The sequence below is a fragment of the Salarias fasciatus genome (genome assembly GCF_902148845.1).
Source record: "Salarias fasciatus chromosome 23 unlocalized genomic scaffold, fSalaFa1.1 super_scaffold_20, whole genome shotgun sequence".
Taxonomy (NCBI): domain Eukaryota; kingdom Metazoa; phylum Chordata; class Actinopteri; order Blenniiformes; family Blenniidae; genus Salarias; species Salarias fasciatus.
In genome coordinates this window covers 13,393,713-13,412,205 of record NW_021941230.1, presented here as the reverse complement: position 1 = coordinate 13,412,205, position 18,493 = coordinate 13,393,713, and the positions used below count along the sequence as shown (strand labels likewise).

The 18,493-nt window shown below is 48.7% G+C and overlaps 1 protein-coding gene across 1 annotated transcript in view; it reads left to right on the top strand.

Annotated features, from left to right (window-relative positions):
• Positions 1-920: 920 nt before the first annotated feature.
• The window catches only part of LOC115383824 (zinc finger protein GLI2-like), a 47,858-nt gene continuing 30,285 nt past the window's right edge, over positions 921-18,493 (top strand). Inside the window, exons 1-2 of the mRNA XM_030086016.1 lie at positions 921-1,030; positions 8,424-8,532. Coding sequence (XP_029941876.1) covers positions 8,439-8,532 — 94 coding nt within the window. The 5' untranslated portion in view covers positions 921-1,030; positions 8,424-8,438. The remainder of the gene's footprint in view (positions 1,031-8,423; positions 8,533-18,493) is intronic.

Below are 18,493 nucleotides of genomic sequence, written 5' to 3'. Positions count from 1 at the left end.
TCTGTAATTTTGCTGAAAAATTGAAACATTACAAAAATATTAATGTTATAATTTAATGTTCATACTGATCATTTTATAATGGTAATTGTAAAACATTTAAAACATAAAAAAAAATCATGACTACTTTCTGAATCACTGTAAAATATAAAAACCTGTAGCTGCACGCAAGATAAACTCCAGACACCTTATTTGAACATTTATATTTGGCTCAGTTAAACTGTTAAACGCTTTATGTGGCATTTGTTAGTGAAAAAGGACCCGAAACATAAACATTTAATCCAACAGACACACTGTGCGTCCAGAGGTTTTGGCGTGCGCGATGCTGATGATTAAAATACGATCTCCTTTAATTTCCGCTGCCTGGGAGACAGAGGTGTACAGCTGAAAAGCAGCAATGTGCCATTCTGCTCAGCTTCAACACTTTGTAAAAGTGTCAAAGAGTGTTGTTGACTTTAAAATTAATAAATAAGTAAATACATCAAAATGAGCACGGCCCTGCGGAAGTTTTACGCACGACAAAAACAATTTTTACGCATGATTAATAATAAGTTTACGAGCATTTCTCAAAACAAATGAGCTGGAATGTTTGCTAGAACAGATAATCGATCGATTGAATCGGTGATGACCTTTTTCTTTTCAGGTCTAATTAGAAATCTTTGCGCAGTTTGAACACGGAGCGCGTCGCTGTGATGGTGGAGAGGTCGGTCCGGGGGAGGGAGGAGGGAGGAGGGAGGAGGGGAGTGGGGGAGGAGGAGGAGGAGGAGGTGGAGGAGTGAAGTGTGGAGAGAGGCGGTGAAAAACGGCGCATCCCGGAGTCTCCTCCCGCAGCATCCCGGCCAAAGCGCGCACGGTGGAGCAGACGGGCGGACGCACGCACGCACGCTGCGCCTCTCTGGGAATACTTCTCCAAACTCCGGGATTTCTTCAACATTTCCCCCGAACGCGCACAGAAAGTTTTGAGCGGAGCAGCGCGAAGAAGGAGCCGGGAGGAGGAGGAGAGGAGAGGAGAGGAGAGGAGGAGACACTTGGGGTGAGTTGGCCATGTGCTCCCGGAGAAAAGCTGCGCGCACTGCTGCTGCGCCTTCCTGCGCTTTTTAACACACTTATGCCGCCTTAAGAACTTTTACTTTATCCTGTAGTTAATCTCCTGTAGCGCTACTTTACCCCTTAAATACCTCCTTAGAGATTCAACTCTCATTAGTTAAAAAAAACAAAAAACAAATCTGCCACTTTGAGTGCTGGATTTAAAAGCAGTGTGGGAAACGGTTATTTCGGGTTATTTGGGGTTTACATTGACGCTGGAATTCCAGGAATTTGCAACCTGATATTTAAGAAGCTGTCTAGTAAAGCGAGCTGCGGGGAAATGGCTTCAAACTTCTGAGGAGTTTATAACAGATCCTCCTAAGAGAACAGACACTTTAAATAGTTTTCTGGAGGCCCAGAAGATTCCCAGCAGCCACAATATCTGCTATTTAAAATAGATTTTTGATTATTTTAAGCACATAAATGACAGATGTGTCTGTGTAAATAACACTGCAGAAACATGTCTTAAATGCATGTTAAGTTCTTGCAGCATCTCTGAGCCGGCTCCCCTCGGCTCCACACTGGATTTTTCTTCCTGACGCTGAATGGCTGGTTGCATTCATTTGCATCAGAAAAAAAGTTTTAGTGCATTAGCTATTGTGCAGAATGAGGAGTTCCAGCAGTCAGGGAGCAAAAGGAGGAGGGGGGGTGAGTGAAAAGATGTGAAGAAATAATGGGGCCCTTCACATTATTCAGGATGACATGGGGGCTTCCCAAACCTGTGATGGGGATGTCACTTTCATCCCGCCCCAAGCTGCAGCGCCGCCGCCGCTGTCCCCTCACTGTCATTTTCACACTTTCTTCACTGAGCGAGGCTCTGATTCTCAGGCAGGGGCTTCTAATGGCTGGAAAAACTGGATGGAAATGATGGAGGACAGAAAGAAAAAGAGGCAGAAAGAGAAAGAAAGGAGTCTGGCATGCGGGCGGCTCGCGGGGCGCGATAAATGTGAATTGGAAGTGAGTAAAAAACGCCCCGCTGTGAGGACTCAAAAGTCTCTTATCCCACAAAACAACAAGTCCACACCAATTACGCCGTGTGGCCCCGGGGCGGCTCTTCCTTGTGGGTTTTAGTGGAGAAAAAGAAGCTCGGCGGCGGCTTTACTGAGGCCGGAGAGGAAAACCCACCGAGGCCGGAGGGGAGAAAAGCTGCCCGGGTGTCTTTTATCATTCACTAAACAAACCTGCCTACACACACACGCACACACACACGCACACACACACACACACACACACACACACACACACACACACACACACTCTTCAGGAACAGGTGGTTCAGTGACAGACGGCTGCATCACCTGATAACCTGCAGCTCCGCTTATATTTTACCAGCATCAGTTGCAGGTTTTCTATTAAAGGGAAAAAAACAAATTGTCATCAAGTTATTTATTTTCTTTCATTCAGGTAATAATTTAATGTTGCAGCTGCTTAGAAAATTGTGTGAGTTGATCATTTTTATCAGCGACCTCTGTGCATTTTCATATTTTTGCCCCATTTTAATTACCTTCATGAATAATAACATACTTTTTCTGGATGAAATCAGAAGTTAAGCAAGAAAAACGGTAAATTTTCCAATTGCAAAATGCGATTGCCCCCAAAATCTAACATCTCAAGTAAATTTTTTTATATCTGCTTTAAGGAAAATATGAAAATTAGACAGCCTAATTCCCTGAATGCCGAAGAGAAAAAGCTCTAACAAGGTTTCTTTCTGTCATTTCCTTGTCGAAAAAGGTCAAATGATCAACTGTCTATTTTCCTGGAGATTATCTCTTTTTAATAAAATAAATCTGCAGCTGCTGAGAAGCTCTGCCAGCTGATAGCTGAACACATTTTAATCACCTTTTAGAGACGATTAAATCAGCTTTTGGTTCTCATCGTGTCGACTCGTCTCTCCATCAAACCTTTTCCGATCGCGCTCAGTGATTTTCTGCTAAATGTACAAGAGTCTGCATTTGTGTGGGATTTAAAGATGGTTTCAGGTAAACTGAATCCAACCCGTTTTTGGCGCTTCATCCATCAGCAGAATAGTTTCTGAGGAGTTTTATATTAATTTTTCTGAATAAATCACCTGAACAACAACAGACACAGTGAGCCGATCCTCCCGTTCGTCCTTTATTTACGTGCTGTTAACTGTTTTGTGTCGAGTTCCAGGAGTCTTTTCTTATCTAAACCCTTCTCTTCCCCCGTATGAAGTCCTTTCATTCGAGGAGCTTTTTCCCTTTTCTGCTCTGTATGAGCCAGAGCGTCTCAGAAGGTGAGTTTCTGGAGAGAGACCGTCTCGCTGGTGTGTTTGGACTGGAGCCGTTATGGCTTTGAGTTTAAGTGGATTACTCTGTTTGCTTTTGGCTCTGACCCCTGCTAATCACTGGCAGACCGCTGCACACGTTAACGCGGGACCCGATTGTTTTGACAGCGGCGCACATGAGGGACGCGGCGGAGCGGTGAATAACGTCGGCAGCCCCCCCCCCGCCTCCCCTTACTCTTCTGTAAACATTTATTTTGGGAGTTTCTGTGAAAGTCCTTCCTGTCGGAGGACAGCAGAAACTTCCTCCGCGGGACGGAGGCGGGCGGCTCCACATGATGAAAACGCCGTTGTGTTTCACGCAACGACACGGAAATCAAAGGTCGGGGGGCCCGCCGGGGGCCCGTCGCTCCTCCCCGGGACGAGCTTTGATGCCGCCGTTAATGAACTCCTGCAGGAGAAGCGGCGGCGGCGGCGATCGGGGACGACAGATCAGTGAGAGATGTGAAGGATGCTCCGGCGCGAGACCAGCTTCCAGGCCGCCGGAGCCGTTTCTCCTCTCACCCCCAGATTTTCAGACCATGTGGCGTCTCAGCGGGGACATGTGGTATTCTTTAGCAATCAGCCGCCCCCCCCCCCCTTCCCCTCGCTGCTGCATCGTTCCGTGAGCTCACTGAAACCTCGGGGTCAGGAGGAATCTGTCCGGCCCCCGGAGGGAGGCCCCTCTTCTTTCCTGAAGGCCGGGGACGGGCTCCATCCCTCCCCCCTCCCCGCCCGGGCCCTGCAGGTCTGCGGCACGCCGCCGCTGACGGTTTTCAGCGTCCGCACGGAGCGGCGCTGCACAAATCACCAAACATCGGCGCAACAGGCCGAGGCTTCACCACATGAATGACATCTAGTTCCAAAAAGCTTCAGATTTCCATCATGAAGTCAAGTTAAAGGAGCTTTTCCCTCCTCTTAGTCGTCTTCTCCTCCCGTCTGTTTCTGTTAACCCGCTCTCTTCATGCTAAACGTTGTTGTTATAAACCGATCTGCATGTTTTTATGATGTGAGAAGCGCGCGTGCACCAGCCAGCTGTCCTTCCTAGGTGCAAATTATCTTCTCCAACGCCACAAATTGGACCATTTGTTCTCGCCTGCGACCAAACTGTGAACATGTGCTTCGAGTGGGACGCACAGGTTGGACGTCCTCCAGGCCTCCTGGACACGTAAACAACACGCACACCTGTCCCGCAGAATATCCAAACCTCATCGGACGGCGAGGCCGCGGAGGGACGAAGAGCGGCGGAGAGGAGGCGCCCAGACGTACCGCCGGGTGTCGACAATAAAGAGGTGCAACAGGAAGACGGCGGTCCAAACTGAGGCCGTAAAACAGCGAGCGTCCGCGCCGCCGCTCGCGCCATTTGTCCGAGGGGTCGGGGATCAAAGCGGCCGGCCGGAGAGCTGCGGAGACACGAGGCTGAGTCAGTGACCGGTCCGGACGGACCGCGGCGAGTGAACCAGTGCAAGAGGATTTAACACAAACAGAAAACAAAAACAGACAGGATGACATGACAGGAATAGAAAAAAACACACATTTATCTGGTGACATTAGAGTGAATGACAGAAAAGTAGATTGCTGATGGGATAATATATTTAGTATAAGACATTATAAGACAGTAAAAGATATGTTTCATTAAAACACTGGTCAAGTTCAGCTGAAATGTGAAACATTTAACAAAAATGTCACTGAAAATACACCAAAATATATTTTTACTTCTACTTCCCTTCTCGATTTTGATTCGTTTGTATGAAAGTAGATGAGCAGAGAACATTTCTGGGGTGAAACGGCCCTTTCCAGACTTCTCGACTCACAAGAAAATAAAGGGAAAAATATAGAATTCAACAAATTTTCAGGAAGAAAAATGTTTGAATTTGTGTCTTCTGACCAGCTAAAAGCAGACGGTATTCAAAGTGTGGCGTTCCTTTGAGCTGCAGGGAATCACAGAAGAATCTGAAGTAATGACAAACGTCTGAGCCATGCCTGGAATTCCAGCAGGAAGCGTCGGGCTCTGTTAAAACGTGAGGTCGCGGCGAGCGGCGGCGGCGGCGGCGGCGCCCAGGTGGGAGGCGTCCATTCATCCCGGGGAGAGCGTTCCCCCCGCTGAACCCGGCCGCACACATCTGTTTGCCGTTGTGGGGATCAGCCACAGGATATTGGACACGCAGGCGGAGGAGGGCGCCCAGCCGGCCGATCCGGAGCGTCGGCGGGCCGTTTGTTATCGACTGCGGGACAAATGGCGAAACAGAAAACACAAACAAGAGGCTTCATCATACCTGGCCTCGGGGGAGCGGCGCCTCTCTCCCCTCTGCTCTGTTTTTAGCTTCCAGATCGGGAATTTTTTTTGGGGGCTGCTTCTTCTTCAACTTAAGAGGAACAAGTGGGTATAAATTCACATGTCACCGTTTCGCCTCTATTTGTGCTTCTGCGACGCGCGACAATAAACAACGAGGCTGTATCCTATTTTAGACTCGCCGCCGACCGACCTGGGCTTCTTTTACGGGATGGCTATTATTCAAAGGAGAATAGGTGCAGGGCCCGACCATAAATTCCAGCAAGTGGCCCTTCCAAAGGGGTTCGGCGCCCAGGAATTGACTGCGCGCTCTGTGATTTCGCTCCGCGGCGCCGTGACCTTTTTGAGCCGCGGCAGAGTCATTTGTTTGCCTGACAGGAGCGGCTCTAATAATTCAGGGGGACGCGGGCTGCCGGTAATACCCGGTGATGAGCCAAACGGCGCTCCTGCACCTCGAAAGCAGACGCATTTGTTTCCCTGACACGGGGGATCCCCTCCTGCGGTCCGCGGCCCTCCGCGAGGAGGGACATATTTCCTGCGCGTCAGCCGGCGTTTGCGGCCACCGAGCTAATTTAGCGCAGGTTAAAGGTGCTGCTTTCGGGGTGGCTCGCTCCGGGATCGGTTGGTGCTTCTCGGGAGGGGGAGTCGGCTCAAACGCAGAAACACTGAAACACTCGCTGATGCTTCACGGCTTTTCTCACACCTGAAATCCAACAAACCTTGTAAACTAGACTGATTTGAGGATGACTCAGCAGAAAAAAAGAAGAAAAAAAAAAACAACGGCGGGGGGGGGGGCTGAAACCTCGGCTTGTTGCTCCGTTAAATAACCTCACTGTGAAGATCTCTTTGTCAGCCATTATCCCCAAATGAATGAGTGTGTGTTGTTCTGAGAGGAGTCAACAGAGAGCGGCGGGGGATCGTGGGTAATTACCCCGCTGGCTGAACTCTCTGCTGTCCCGTCTGTTGTTTTAGCTGCAGACTTTCAGTCAGACAGGACTGGCTTCTGTGAGCTTGGCTGCATATTTACATTATTTTTTGAAAAAAAAAAAAAAAAAAAAAAAAAAAATCAGGTTAAGAGTGTCCAAAAGTACAGGACAGAAATCAGCTGATTGGTGTGTTTTTGGCCATCTTTGACCAGGTTTTACACAAAGTGTCAATGCTGCTGAAGATTTGTCTGAGAGCTGATTTTCTGCCGCAGTGGCTGAGCGGATCGCCCCGCCGCCGAATGTGTGAGCAGCAAATGTTGAGCCTGACTAATGATGATTTGCGAGGACAGATCAGAGGACTGCGAGCGTGAAAGCCTGCAATTATCTGCCTCATATATCACCTCAACTAAAGGCCTTTGTACGTGTGTGTGTGTGTGTGTGTGTGTGTGTGTTCACTGCTGTCCACTCACACCTGTTACACTGATTCAGCAATAAAGACACGCCAGGCCGAACTGTCAGTCACACACTCCTCAGAGCTCAAACTGTTTTTTTTTTTTTTCCACTGGTTCACAAAGCTCTGAGTTCATCAGTGTGTCGACCCGCATCACGACACCGAGAGAGGGTCGCCGGTCCGATTCCTGAACCTGGCTCAGTTTAACCAAAAAACACTCCAGAAATCCAGAAAATCTAAATTATTTCAAAATAAAAGATATGATTTTGGGGCAGGACTGAAAACTCCAGTCATTCAGCTTACAACATTTTTTCTTCTTTCTTCTATTACTTAATTTCTAATTGCTCCAAATTGTTTTAACTTTGAGTGAATCCATGTGTTTATTTTGTCTAACAGTCCAATGTTGATTTGAATAAGTGGCGATTGTGCTTCTGGAGCCTTCATTGACAGCAGATTTACTCCTCTGGTTGTCGTCTAATCCGAGCACATGGAGGGACTGCGGTTCCCAGATGTTTAAGTTCTTAAAGCTCTTTAGAGGGAAAAAAAAAAAAAACCCAGAAGCTGAATGAGGAGCGCTCCTCATTACCATCCCGGCTTTGAAGATAAAGTCGTATTGTTCCAACTGTTGGAGCCACAAAGCCGGCCTGAATAGCGCCGGTGAAAAGGTCAACAGTCAAATAAACTTTGATGACAAGCGAGCGGCGACCCCCACCTCCTTATCCTCCGTCCCCTTTAACCCCAAAACCCCCAGAAACCACTGCCCCACCGCGCCCGGAGGAAATAGAGCTGTGAATGGAAGCTGGCGGGACGATCCACTCCAACAAGAATTCGTTTTATTTAACAAAACTCTGGTTCGAACCCCCGTCTGGTGTGTGAGGGTGTGTGTGTGAATGTGTGAATGTTAATAACAGTAAAGCACTTTCAGCCTGCTGAAGCTGTAAAGACGCCCCATTCAAATGGAAGATCATTAACCTTTGACCTTAATGAACTACTTCACAAGGTTTTTTTTTTTTTTTTTTCAAAATTAAAGCATCCAAAGTGATGAACTTAAATAACATTTAAAAGGTTCCACCCTGAATGAGACCTTTAATAAGTGACAATAAGCAGTTCTGAGAAGACGTGGACATTTTCTGAGGAGATGAAGAGGAAATCTGAAAACGGTGGTTTCGTTTTAAACGTCGTAAGTTTTCTGAAACAGCGAAGTTTTCAAATTCGGCAGCCGCGGTTTGGGTTGTTTTAGCCTTCGCCTCGCTTCTCTCAATAACGCTCTCCAGCTGAAGTGCGTCCTCGCCGAGACTCGAGTGCCCTCGCCCCCTCTTCAGCCGGCACTCCGGGGCGCACTCCGCCGGTTTTCGGCTTCACCGGCTCCCTTTGTGCCTCCCTCCGCAGAGCTCAGCGTCCGCCATGGAGACGTCGCCGTCCCGGGACAAGAAGGAGAAGATGGACGGCAGCGGGTTCGCCGACCTCCCGAAGAAGCCCTCGCCCTCGGAGAGCAGAGGTAAGACGCTTCCCAAACTTTTCCCCGGCCGGCTGAGAACTTGGTGTCCAGTTATGAAGCGGCGTGAGTGTGTGTTTGTGTGTGTGTGTGTGTGTGTGAGCCGAGGCCTCACAGGCACTCGGAGGAGGAGGTGGGGGGGGGGTGACACCTCTGATGAAATATGCATTTCAAAGATAAGGCGCCATCTCGGGAGCCGGCGCTCCGCGCTCTCCTCGGGCCCGATAAGGCGGCGGCGGCAGTCAGAGGTGACGGCGGCCGCCGTCTGATAGGAATCCTAAACAGGGCCTCGTTACGGCGGCGAGTACAGTCGAGGAGTGTGGCACCGTTTGAGCCCGTAAACGCTGATGAATAGATAACATGACAGCGGGAGCGGGGCGGCGGCGGCGAGGCGGGGGCCGGCGCAGGTGAGAACCAGTGTTTGTGTTGTTGAACTAAATGAAGAGTAGCAGCGATCCGCGCTCGCTGGGGAGGCGCCGGCGCAAAGAGAGAATACATGTTTTAAAGATGTCAGCCAACGTGTGATGAAAGCTCGGCATAATGAGGCTGAAAGACCTTGTTCTTACCTCCAGAGTATTGAAATAAAAAAAAAAAAAAAAAGAAAAAGGTTGAGCCGAGGACGACGCCCAGCTTCACAGATCCACAAAGATGCAAGCCGACGGGCCGCCTTTGAGATGCAAATTAAACGTGTGATTTAGTGACATTTTTACTCATTCATGAAGAACTTGGTGGCCTGCCATTAGAAAGATTCACTCATTAATTGATAAAGAGCAGACAAAGCTGGATGTGGAGCCCGAAAGAGCAAGACAGACGACGAGTTTCTCGCAACTATTCCGGAGAGTTCGCTATAACAATCCAAACATTGACTGGAGAAACGATTAGAAGCTGTAAAAAAAAAAAAGGATCAGCTGCTTCCTCAGAGGAAATCCTGGAGTCGAGATGCTCAATGCAATGCAGTCCGATAAAAAAAAAAAAAAAAGCTGTGAAATGCGGCGTTCCTGAGGAGTTAAAACACGAACGCGTGTGAAAAGGCGGTACGGCGGTTTCACCTGTCAGAGCGCTGACCCACATTGGCGGCGGCCTGCGGAGGTGAGGGCGACATGAGAGGCGCGCAGAGACGCGTGTTTTAAAGATGTCAGCAAAGGCGTGATGAAAGCTCGCCGTAATGAGGTTAAAAGACCCCGTTCATACCTCCAGAGTACGGTGTGGCGGGAGGGGGGGGGGGGGGGGTTTCATCGGCGAGGCGGTGCGCGGGACGACATGGATGCAGAGTGACGGGCCACTTTTGAAATGTAAATGCGGCCGGCGATTTAGTGACACTTCTCCTCTTTAATGAAGAACTTGGTGGCCTGCCACGATGAAGAACTCCCGCATTAATTGTTGATATGAGAAGATCAATGTAGGACGGCGGTACATGTGGAGCTGGCGTGTTCGGCGCTCCACTTCTGGACATCGGCTGTTCAATATTTGAACAAAGTCGCCGGTGTTACTGGATTATTCTGCGGCTCCCATGATGCCCAGGGTGGTGGGATGAGCCGCTTTTATTGGCTGAAAGTCCCGACATGCAGCACTGAAAGCTGAAATCGCTGAAAAGACATTGTAATTTATATTATATATATATATATATATATATATATATATATATATATATATATATATATATATATATATATATCTGTGTGAAGAGAGTTAGAAATAACTCAGCGTGGTTCTCCTGAATGAGAACCACATCTCTCTGGATCCTTTGACCTTTGACCTCACCTGAACTTCCTCACCGTTGTATATTTATTGGTGGTTTGTTTTCGCGACCGGCTGCGGTCTGTAATCTGCTCAGAGCTGAAATATAAGCGCAAAAAAAAAAAAAAAAAACTCCCTCCATAGCTCTTTGGTCCCTATCAGCCTCGTATTTTAATCTCTAAATAAACACGAGGCTTCGATTCCCCCGGCCGCTCCCGTCTCCACCAATCAGATATCGGCACCGGCGCTAAAAAACCAGCAGTGTCTGCCACCGCGTCCAGACAGAGCAATTACTTATTGAGGTAATATGCATTATTATTCCTGTTGCCGGCTCCCGATAAGTCGGCGAGCGGCAGACGAGTCCAGGTCCTTGAACCCGGGAGCAAATTCCCCAAAACATGGGGAGAAACGGGAACAATTGTAATATACTGCTGCTGCTCGGGGCCTCTTTTACTGTCACGCCGTGGTTTACGGTCGGCGGCAGGATTCCTGTCACCTAAGTCATGCCCACCTCTGAGCTTCGACGGCGGCTGTATAACAGCCCGCGCTGTTTTATATTCCCGTCTCGCGTTATTTATTTAGAACAATTTCCTCTCTATCAAAGCGCACGGCTAATGCCGAGTTTTAATATGTTATTTACACATAAAAACAAGCTATTTACAGCGGCGCATGTGTGCAGAAGGGAGGAAAATGAATGGGCCCCCGCGCCCCTCTCCGATCTGTTATATCACAGTTTAACAATCTGGATTGCTAATAGAACCATTTATCATGGAGCGGTCATTTATTTTATGTGAGCGGCCCAGGTCCCGTTCCCAGAGGCCTATGGAAATGGGGTGCGCATATAATGAAGCTCAAGTGAGAGTCACTTTGTTTAAAAAGTGGATACGCTCCGCTCCGAGTCAATTAGGATGGACCCAGGTGCTCCAGACGCCGCTATCTGCTGCGTCCCGATGACCCCACCCCCTCCCCGCCGTCCGCGGCGGGACACCCTCGGCCCCCGCCTGTAACTTTCTATATCCTGGAGAGGAAAGGAAGCAGGCTGACGGGAAATGAAACTCTGGCAGGGCCGGCGCTGGACCTGGACTCGGTGTCATGTACCAGGACGGGGGCCCGGCGGCTCTTGGAGCCCCCGGCGCCGCCGCCCGCCCGCCCACCCTCCCCCTGTTAATAGATTCAAATGAGCGCCTGTATTTCCTGTGACAGCAGGCATCTGTCTGCTCGCACGCGCCGGGCCACAGTCGCAGATTTACGCCGTCTCGGGGAGCTCGATGATTTCCAGCCCATTTGTAATAACCGAGAGTATTTAGAGAGAAAAAATAATATCGAGAAACGCAGGAAAATGACAAAGAGCGCCGCCTTATTGATGCATGTGTCAGGTGCCGGACGCGGCTCCTCCGAGGGCGAAAGTCGTCCTGGATTAGGGATAAAAACCTCCCCGTTTATATACATCTATACGCTCCCAGACATTTCATGATGGCTTGGGTGGAATCTGATTTGCGTCACATTGGCTAAATTTAGAGTTATTGCCTTTTCAAAAATCCTTCCCTTTTCCAGGTCGTTGGGGAAAAAAAAATACACATTACATGTAAGGCTGACCTGTAAAGGCGCAATCTGTCATATTTTAGCTGAGAACATTAGAAATAAACCCTCAATAATAAACTATTCTGCACTTATTTCATGCTGTAGGAGTGAATCTCAGCTGGAAGCAAACTGAGAGCCGGCTGAAGGACAGACTGGACACTACAGCAAGAAGCTGAGTCTTACTGCAGAGCCTGATGTGCCCCGAACCTGAACCGAGAGGCAGAGTCAGGACAGAACGAACGCCTGTCTGACGACTTCGGTCCAAGAAAAGACCCGGTTTTCATGAATGAAACTCTCAGAAACAAAAAAACTGCAGATGCTTCAGATGCGATTGCTGAGTGTGCTCATGTTATTTGATTGAATTTGTTTCCTTTCTCTTATTTTCCGTTTTATTTTTCGGTCATGGAAGGCCTCATTAACAGCGACGCCCGTGTGAATATTTGAAGATGTTTTTCCTAAGCGCTCCCGGACTTGAACTGTAAACAGCGCGACCTGAGCGAAACCTCCCGGCCGCCTCCCAGGGTGGATCTGTGTCTGGTCTGCGACGTCTGATGCAGATTTCTTCTGTTTCGGGAGCGTCGGTCTGCAGCTCGCCCCTCGCTCTCTGTAAACTAGGCCACAGGAAACTAGCGGGAGCGCCGCTAATGATTTGATTAACTGGCTTTGGTGGCTCATGACATACATCTTGCTGAGAGTGAGTTTGTCATTGGAGAGGGAGATTGATGTGTCGGCGCTCGGCGGCGGCGCCGCCCCCCCCCTGCAGCCTCCCAGAGCTTTCTGCTGAGCGCGGCGGTCCGTCGGGAAGGACCGTAAGTACTTAGCACCTCCTCGGCCGCCCCGGGGCATGCTGGGTGGGGGGGCTGAGGGGGAGGCAGACGTTTCCTCTTATAACACACACCTGAAATCTACTACAAGGACTTCTGATAATCTTTTACATATCTTATAATTTCAAACCAATATGAAAGAAATGTATGCTCATTAACGTTCAGATAAAGATGAAATGAGTGTGGATGAAGTGCTTGGATCAACTTGAAGCCTCTCAGTGTCGTCGAGTTTCGGGACGTCGCGTTTTCTCTCTAAAACCCCTGAAGAGGGGATCTACCGGGACGCTCAAGGTGTTTTTGGGGAATTAAACTCTGCGACACGGACACATTAAAGCGCCGCGGATTAAAACACGCCCTGACACCCGCCTCGGCTCCTCTCCGGTTCGTTGGAAACAATGGGACGCGAGGAGGGGACAGAAGCCGGCTGGTTAAGTGAGTGGAGACAGGGCTGGGCTCGGTAAATAGTATTTTAAGCGAGGTGGGTTGGCGATAAGGACAGATTTCTTTATCGGGGCCGGCGGACAGTGAGTAATTGATGGTGGCTGGATGCGCCGGCCCCCAAAGCTCGCCGCGGCGCTGCACAGGGAGCACTCGGGGGGTCAGGCCCGCTGGCAGAGAAAAATGCGAGCGAGAAAGGGCTCAGCGTCCGCCTCCCACTCCAAAAGGACGGCCACTAATCTTCCTGAGAAGGAGGAGAAGACGACGGAGACGAAGGGGAGGAGGACACGGAGGAGGGGGAGGGGCTTCTTTTCTCTGTTCCCGTCTTTAAATGAGGCCCTGCCGGGAGGCCTCCGAGAGGCCGGGGCAGAAAAATAGCCCCCTGACATTAACACCCGCAAGGTTCCTATCAGACGGCATCGCCGAGCTGCAGAGACGATTCGGGTTTACTTCGTACCCCGGCAGGAAAACGCATAACGTCACGTCAAAAAAAATCAAGACGACGACTGCTAAACACCATGACGTTTACAGGCATTTCTGCAATGAAACAGATCAACAAAATCCACCGTATTTAATCCAAAATATTTTCAAGACTTAACTTTTCAGAGACATAAATCTTGAGAAAGTAGTTTAGAGGTTCGTAAGTTATTCTGGAGGACCTGGGCGATGATCAGAATATCTTCGGTGACTGTCGACGGCTGCAGACTGTTGGGGTTTCAAGGCGAGCTCGTTCTCCCAGTTCGAAGTGACTGTATTGATTGAAACATCGTTCACATCTGGAAATACGAGACGTGAGCGCACACGCCTTCGCTTGCTTTCCGAAAAGTGAGAAATCAGATGTGCCCGGCTTTCCAGTAAATCGCAGTCGACTCTCCGGACGGCTCCTTCCACATGTGAGCGCGCCGTCGTGAGGGCTAATGGGATTTCTACACACACAAACGCACACACACACACACATTTCTTTGGCTCTTTGTAAACATTTAGCTTGATGACTTTCCAAGATGCCCTCGTCCCGTTTTATCTGAAGTGGGACTCGGGGGAACGGCGGGTCCGGGGAAACCTCCAGATTAGACGCGCTCAGTGAAAAGAGAAATGTTCCCTTTCTCATATCTGAATCTATTTATAGGCTCCTGGTAGATCACTGGATAAAAATGGGCTTTAAAAAAACACACTCAGCCGTTAGTTGTTTGTTTTCTTTGTTAGTTGTTTTTGAGAAAAGAGTCATTAAGGAAGATTTTGCTCAAATCCTAAAAACTCAGTTCAAGGTTTACAAGTTTCAGGACTGGAGCTTAAATGAGGACAGAGAGCGAGGACGACGCTGATCACATTTCCACTGAAAAGCCGTAACTTCAGAAGTGAAGCGAGAAACCTGCGAGAGCTTAAAAGTTTCCTCTTGGTCACTCAGCAGGCCTTGAGGATCAAAGCGGGGAAGTTTTATTAAGCGTCGCTCGTCGACTGAAACCGTCCCGCTGCCGAAATGCGCGACCGCGAGCTTCGCTCGGCGTCTGGAGACGTCGGACTCGCCGCCGTTAAGGGTTTTGCTTGCACTGAATCCAAAAACAACAGGCTACATTCCTGGAGATTTACAACTTTGGGGAGTGAGCGCTTGGGAGCGATATATGGATGTTTGAGAGGATTAAGCCAAAACTCCCCCACCTCTTCTTCTTCTCCTCCTTTTTTTTGTTTTTTTTTTTTGGACTCAGTATTCCTCCTTTCCCGGTCTACCAGACTGCAAATGAGGTCTGTGCCCCCGGAGAGGTGGCCCCTGAGGTTGGGGGGCAGGTCCCAGGTTTGTCTGAGTTCAGCCCGAAGACTCGGGGAAAGCAGCCACAAAGGCACAACTCGACAAAAGGAACGCACAATTCGAGCGCTAAACGTCGGCCCTGCCTGTAATCCTCGCGATAAAACACTCAGCGGCTGCAGAACCTGTCAAACTGTTCATGTAAGCTGTGTTTCCAGTGGCTCTGGAGATAAACGCACATTTCTATATCTAGAAAATTCAACACTGGATAACTGATTTGTAACTTGAATGAAACAGTAATATCAAACACTCCCAGACGCAGCCTGAGTCAGAAAGGAAACACTGAAAGTGCTGTGTGTGTGTGTGTGTGTGTGTGTGTGTGTGTGTTTCGGGTTTACTGCGACCCGCTGAGCAAACACAGGGATCAGTGTTGGTGTCGGCGCCGCAGCGCGCCCGGCGACCGCGGGAGGTCGGAGAGTGTCGCTACACCACCAAAACAAACAGGCGGCGGTTTGTTTACACGAGGAATGACACACACGCTCACGTCGCACAAACACCTGCTGCGGATGGAGGAGCGTGCGCCGGCGCGAGGAAACTGCTGAGCGGTAAATAAAGTCAGCCGAAGACCCAGTCGTCGGCGTGACTCACTTATTATGTCACAAAACAAACAAACTCATGATGGCGTTTCAAATCAGAACTGGCTAACGGAAAGACATCCACTAAAATAAAGCGAAAATACAAGTTTGTTCTAAATTATAGTTTGTTTTTTTTTGTATTTTTCCATCTGAGTTGGAGCAACAGAATAATCTTCAATGCAAGTCTGTTTTTTTCCTGGACATCCTGGACGCTGATGTTCTGGAGGGGTTTTCACACAGCGACAGCAGCGAGGACACCCGGGCAACAGCCAGCGTCGGCCCACTCATGTGCCACTGATGTGACGTGTGCGTCCAGCCGGCCCTGGAAAACACACCGCCAGGACTGCTGCAGACGCTCCGCTCCGGGCAGAGCGGAGAGCGCCCAACGAGAGAGCGGGATTAAACTCTCGGCGGCTCGCCGTGTTCCTGACCGAGCCGACCGCCGGCCCGGGGATCGGCTCCAGGAAACACCGGCACACCGACTGGAGCTCTGAAGTGGTTTCAGACATTTCTCTCTCTCCTCTCAACGTCTCCTCCTCATGGAAATCCCCGCGATGTCTGGCGCTCCAACACAAACACCCGCCGCATGAAGTAAAGCCGCACATTTCCGGTCCTCACACCGGCTTCTATTACGATAATCCTGCAGTCCGCGGACGCCGAAAACCTCCGAGGGCTGAGAGGTGGTCGGAGTCCACGGGGAATAAGGGGAGGAAAAGCTTCCATTCTGACATTTAAAGAGTAAAAATGATGATCTGTCGCCTCTATTTAAGTTCCTGTTCTCCTGTTTGAAACGAGCATGAATCCTTTTAACGGCCTCTTAAAAACACAGCGGCAGAAATCACGGAAAGGAAAATTCAGTTTCCAGGTCGGTTTCATATCTTAACCTCCGTTTCATGGTAATTAAAAAACACACACTCTTGCATTAGCAATATCATCTTCACACACGTTTAACAAGTGGAGGCTGGGGTCAAATTACAAGCGCTTGATGCTGCTTGCTCTGATCTGTGTATAATTCACTCAGATAAGATTTAATTGCAGATGCAATTAAATCAAACTATATAGTTTAATCCTAATATTAAAAAGAATAATTTTAACTGGAAATCAGGATGATGAAGCACATTAACATTACCGTACGTTGCTGTAATACTGAGTTTATGCCACTTAAAAAAACTTAAAATGTATGCTTATTTGAGAAAAATACTGTAAAACATGTAGCTTTCTTCCCTCTTTCAATAAATTGTCGTAACTCTCATGTCACGGAGTGACTCAGTCACAAACCCTGATGGTGAACATGAAGTTTCTCATAATGATCTGACTGACTGACAAACCACCTCAGATCAATGAACGGGGGAATTCAGAGCCAGCATTTAATGCTCAGCAGGTTTTTTTTTTTTTTTGTTTTGGCTCTGCAGTAGCTGAACACAGTTTGCGGGCGTGAAGCCTCTGAAGCAGCACAAAGTTACAGTGAAATGAGAAGAGGCGCACTAATTGCCTTGTAAGTATTGCAGAAAGCAGCTGGAGATTAGCAATAACAGCTAATTAGCAGGACGACAGTGGAAATCAAAGCTGGCACACGAGGATAAACACACAGTGCGCTGTTTGTCTGCCGATTATAAATCTTTATGAAGCCCCGGCCTGTCACTTCGCTGGCTGTTAACGCACAGCGAGGCGTGTTGTGTTTCACGTGCCCGCCGCCACCGGCCCTCTGTGGCCCTTAAAAACTGTGTGACTGGGCTTTTTTTTTTTTTTTTTCCTGTTCTCCTCAACGTAACGTCGGAGCGCACTGAGAAACATTTTCCCTCATAAACACACGCTGATGTAAGTGCTTCCCCATTAGCCGGCCTGGTGCCCGACACTCAGCGGGGTTATGAAAGTGATTAGAGCCTCATTAAAGGCCCGTTTGTTTGAGCAGGAAATCAGCTCCAACACTTTAAAACTCCTAAAAAGACCGAACCGGAGACGTATCGGAGGGACGGAGGTGGCTTCAGCAGGACGAACGTCACTTTTGAAGGCAACGCTAAACTTAATTATGAGAAAGAGCCGATTAAAAAAAGAAACAAACTATCAATTATCACTGATTCTATGGACCTGATCTATTAAACTGAGGTCTGCATGTGCAAAACTGTCTGTAAATGTGATGTCGTGCAAACACGTCAATAAGAAATGGTTCTAAAAGACGTGCAAAGCAACAAATGCGATCGGTTTGGCCCATTTTGCTTCATGCATACAGCTGAACAGATAATTTTACAACACCGTTTTAACTGTGAAAACAGAGGAATGAATCAGTTCACTGTAGAATGTCTAATTGGGTTGTTCTGATTTTCCTAATATTGATCATTTCAACCTTCATCAATGATGCGATTTGAAACGCAGGGTTTTTTTCTTGTCTGTTTACTCTTTGGAGTGTGAAGTAAAGCATGTTTAAATGTCAGAGGAGACTGTGAGGCTCAGTGAGCTGGAGGCAAAACGTAATGTGTCTGCTCGTCCGGATGGAAATCCTCCTCCTCTTCCACCTCCGTTATTGTTTCCTCTCTCTTTTGTGCTTTTCTTCTCCTTTTCTTTGAGCAGACGTCTCGGGAGCGCCACCTCGAGGTGTGATGGAGTCAGACCTTTGTTCTCCGACTTTACCAGTGACTTTTAATTTGTGAAACTTGAACGGATCATTAAGACAAAGTATTGATCCAGAGTCGACTCCCCTCGCCGTCCTCGCCGGGTCCGGCCGCTCTGCGGGGTCACGCCGCTGCGTCGGACTCGCCTCTATTGGCTCTTTGTACCGTTACAAAAGGGGGGCGTGTCCCTCTCGATATTCCCATCGTCTCGCTCCGCCCACTCCTAAAGACGAGGTCTTTATCACACAGAGAGGACTCTGGGAAAAAAAAAACCAAAAAAAAAAAAAAAAACCCGCTGATTTCAGACCCAGAATTGCAAAAGAACTTCAAATGAGTCACTGTTGAGTCAGATATTTTCAGTATGACTCCAGATTGAAGCTTCGCAGTGACAGAGTAAAG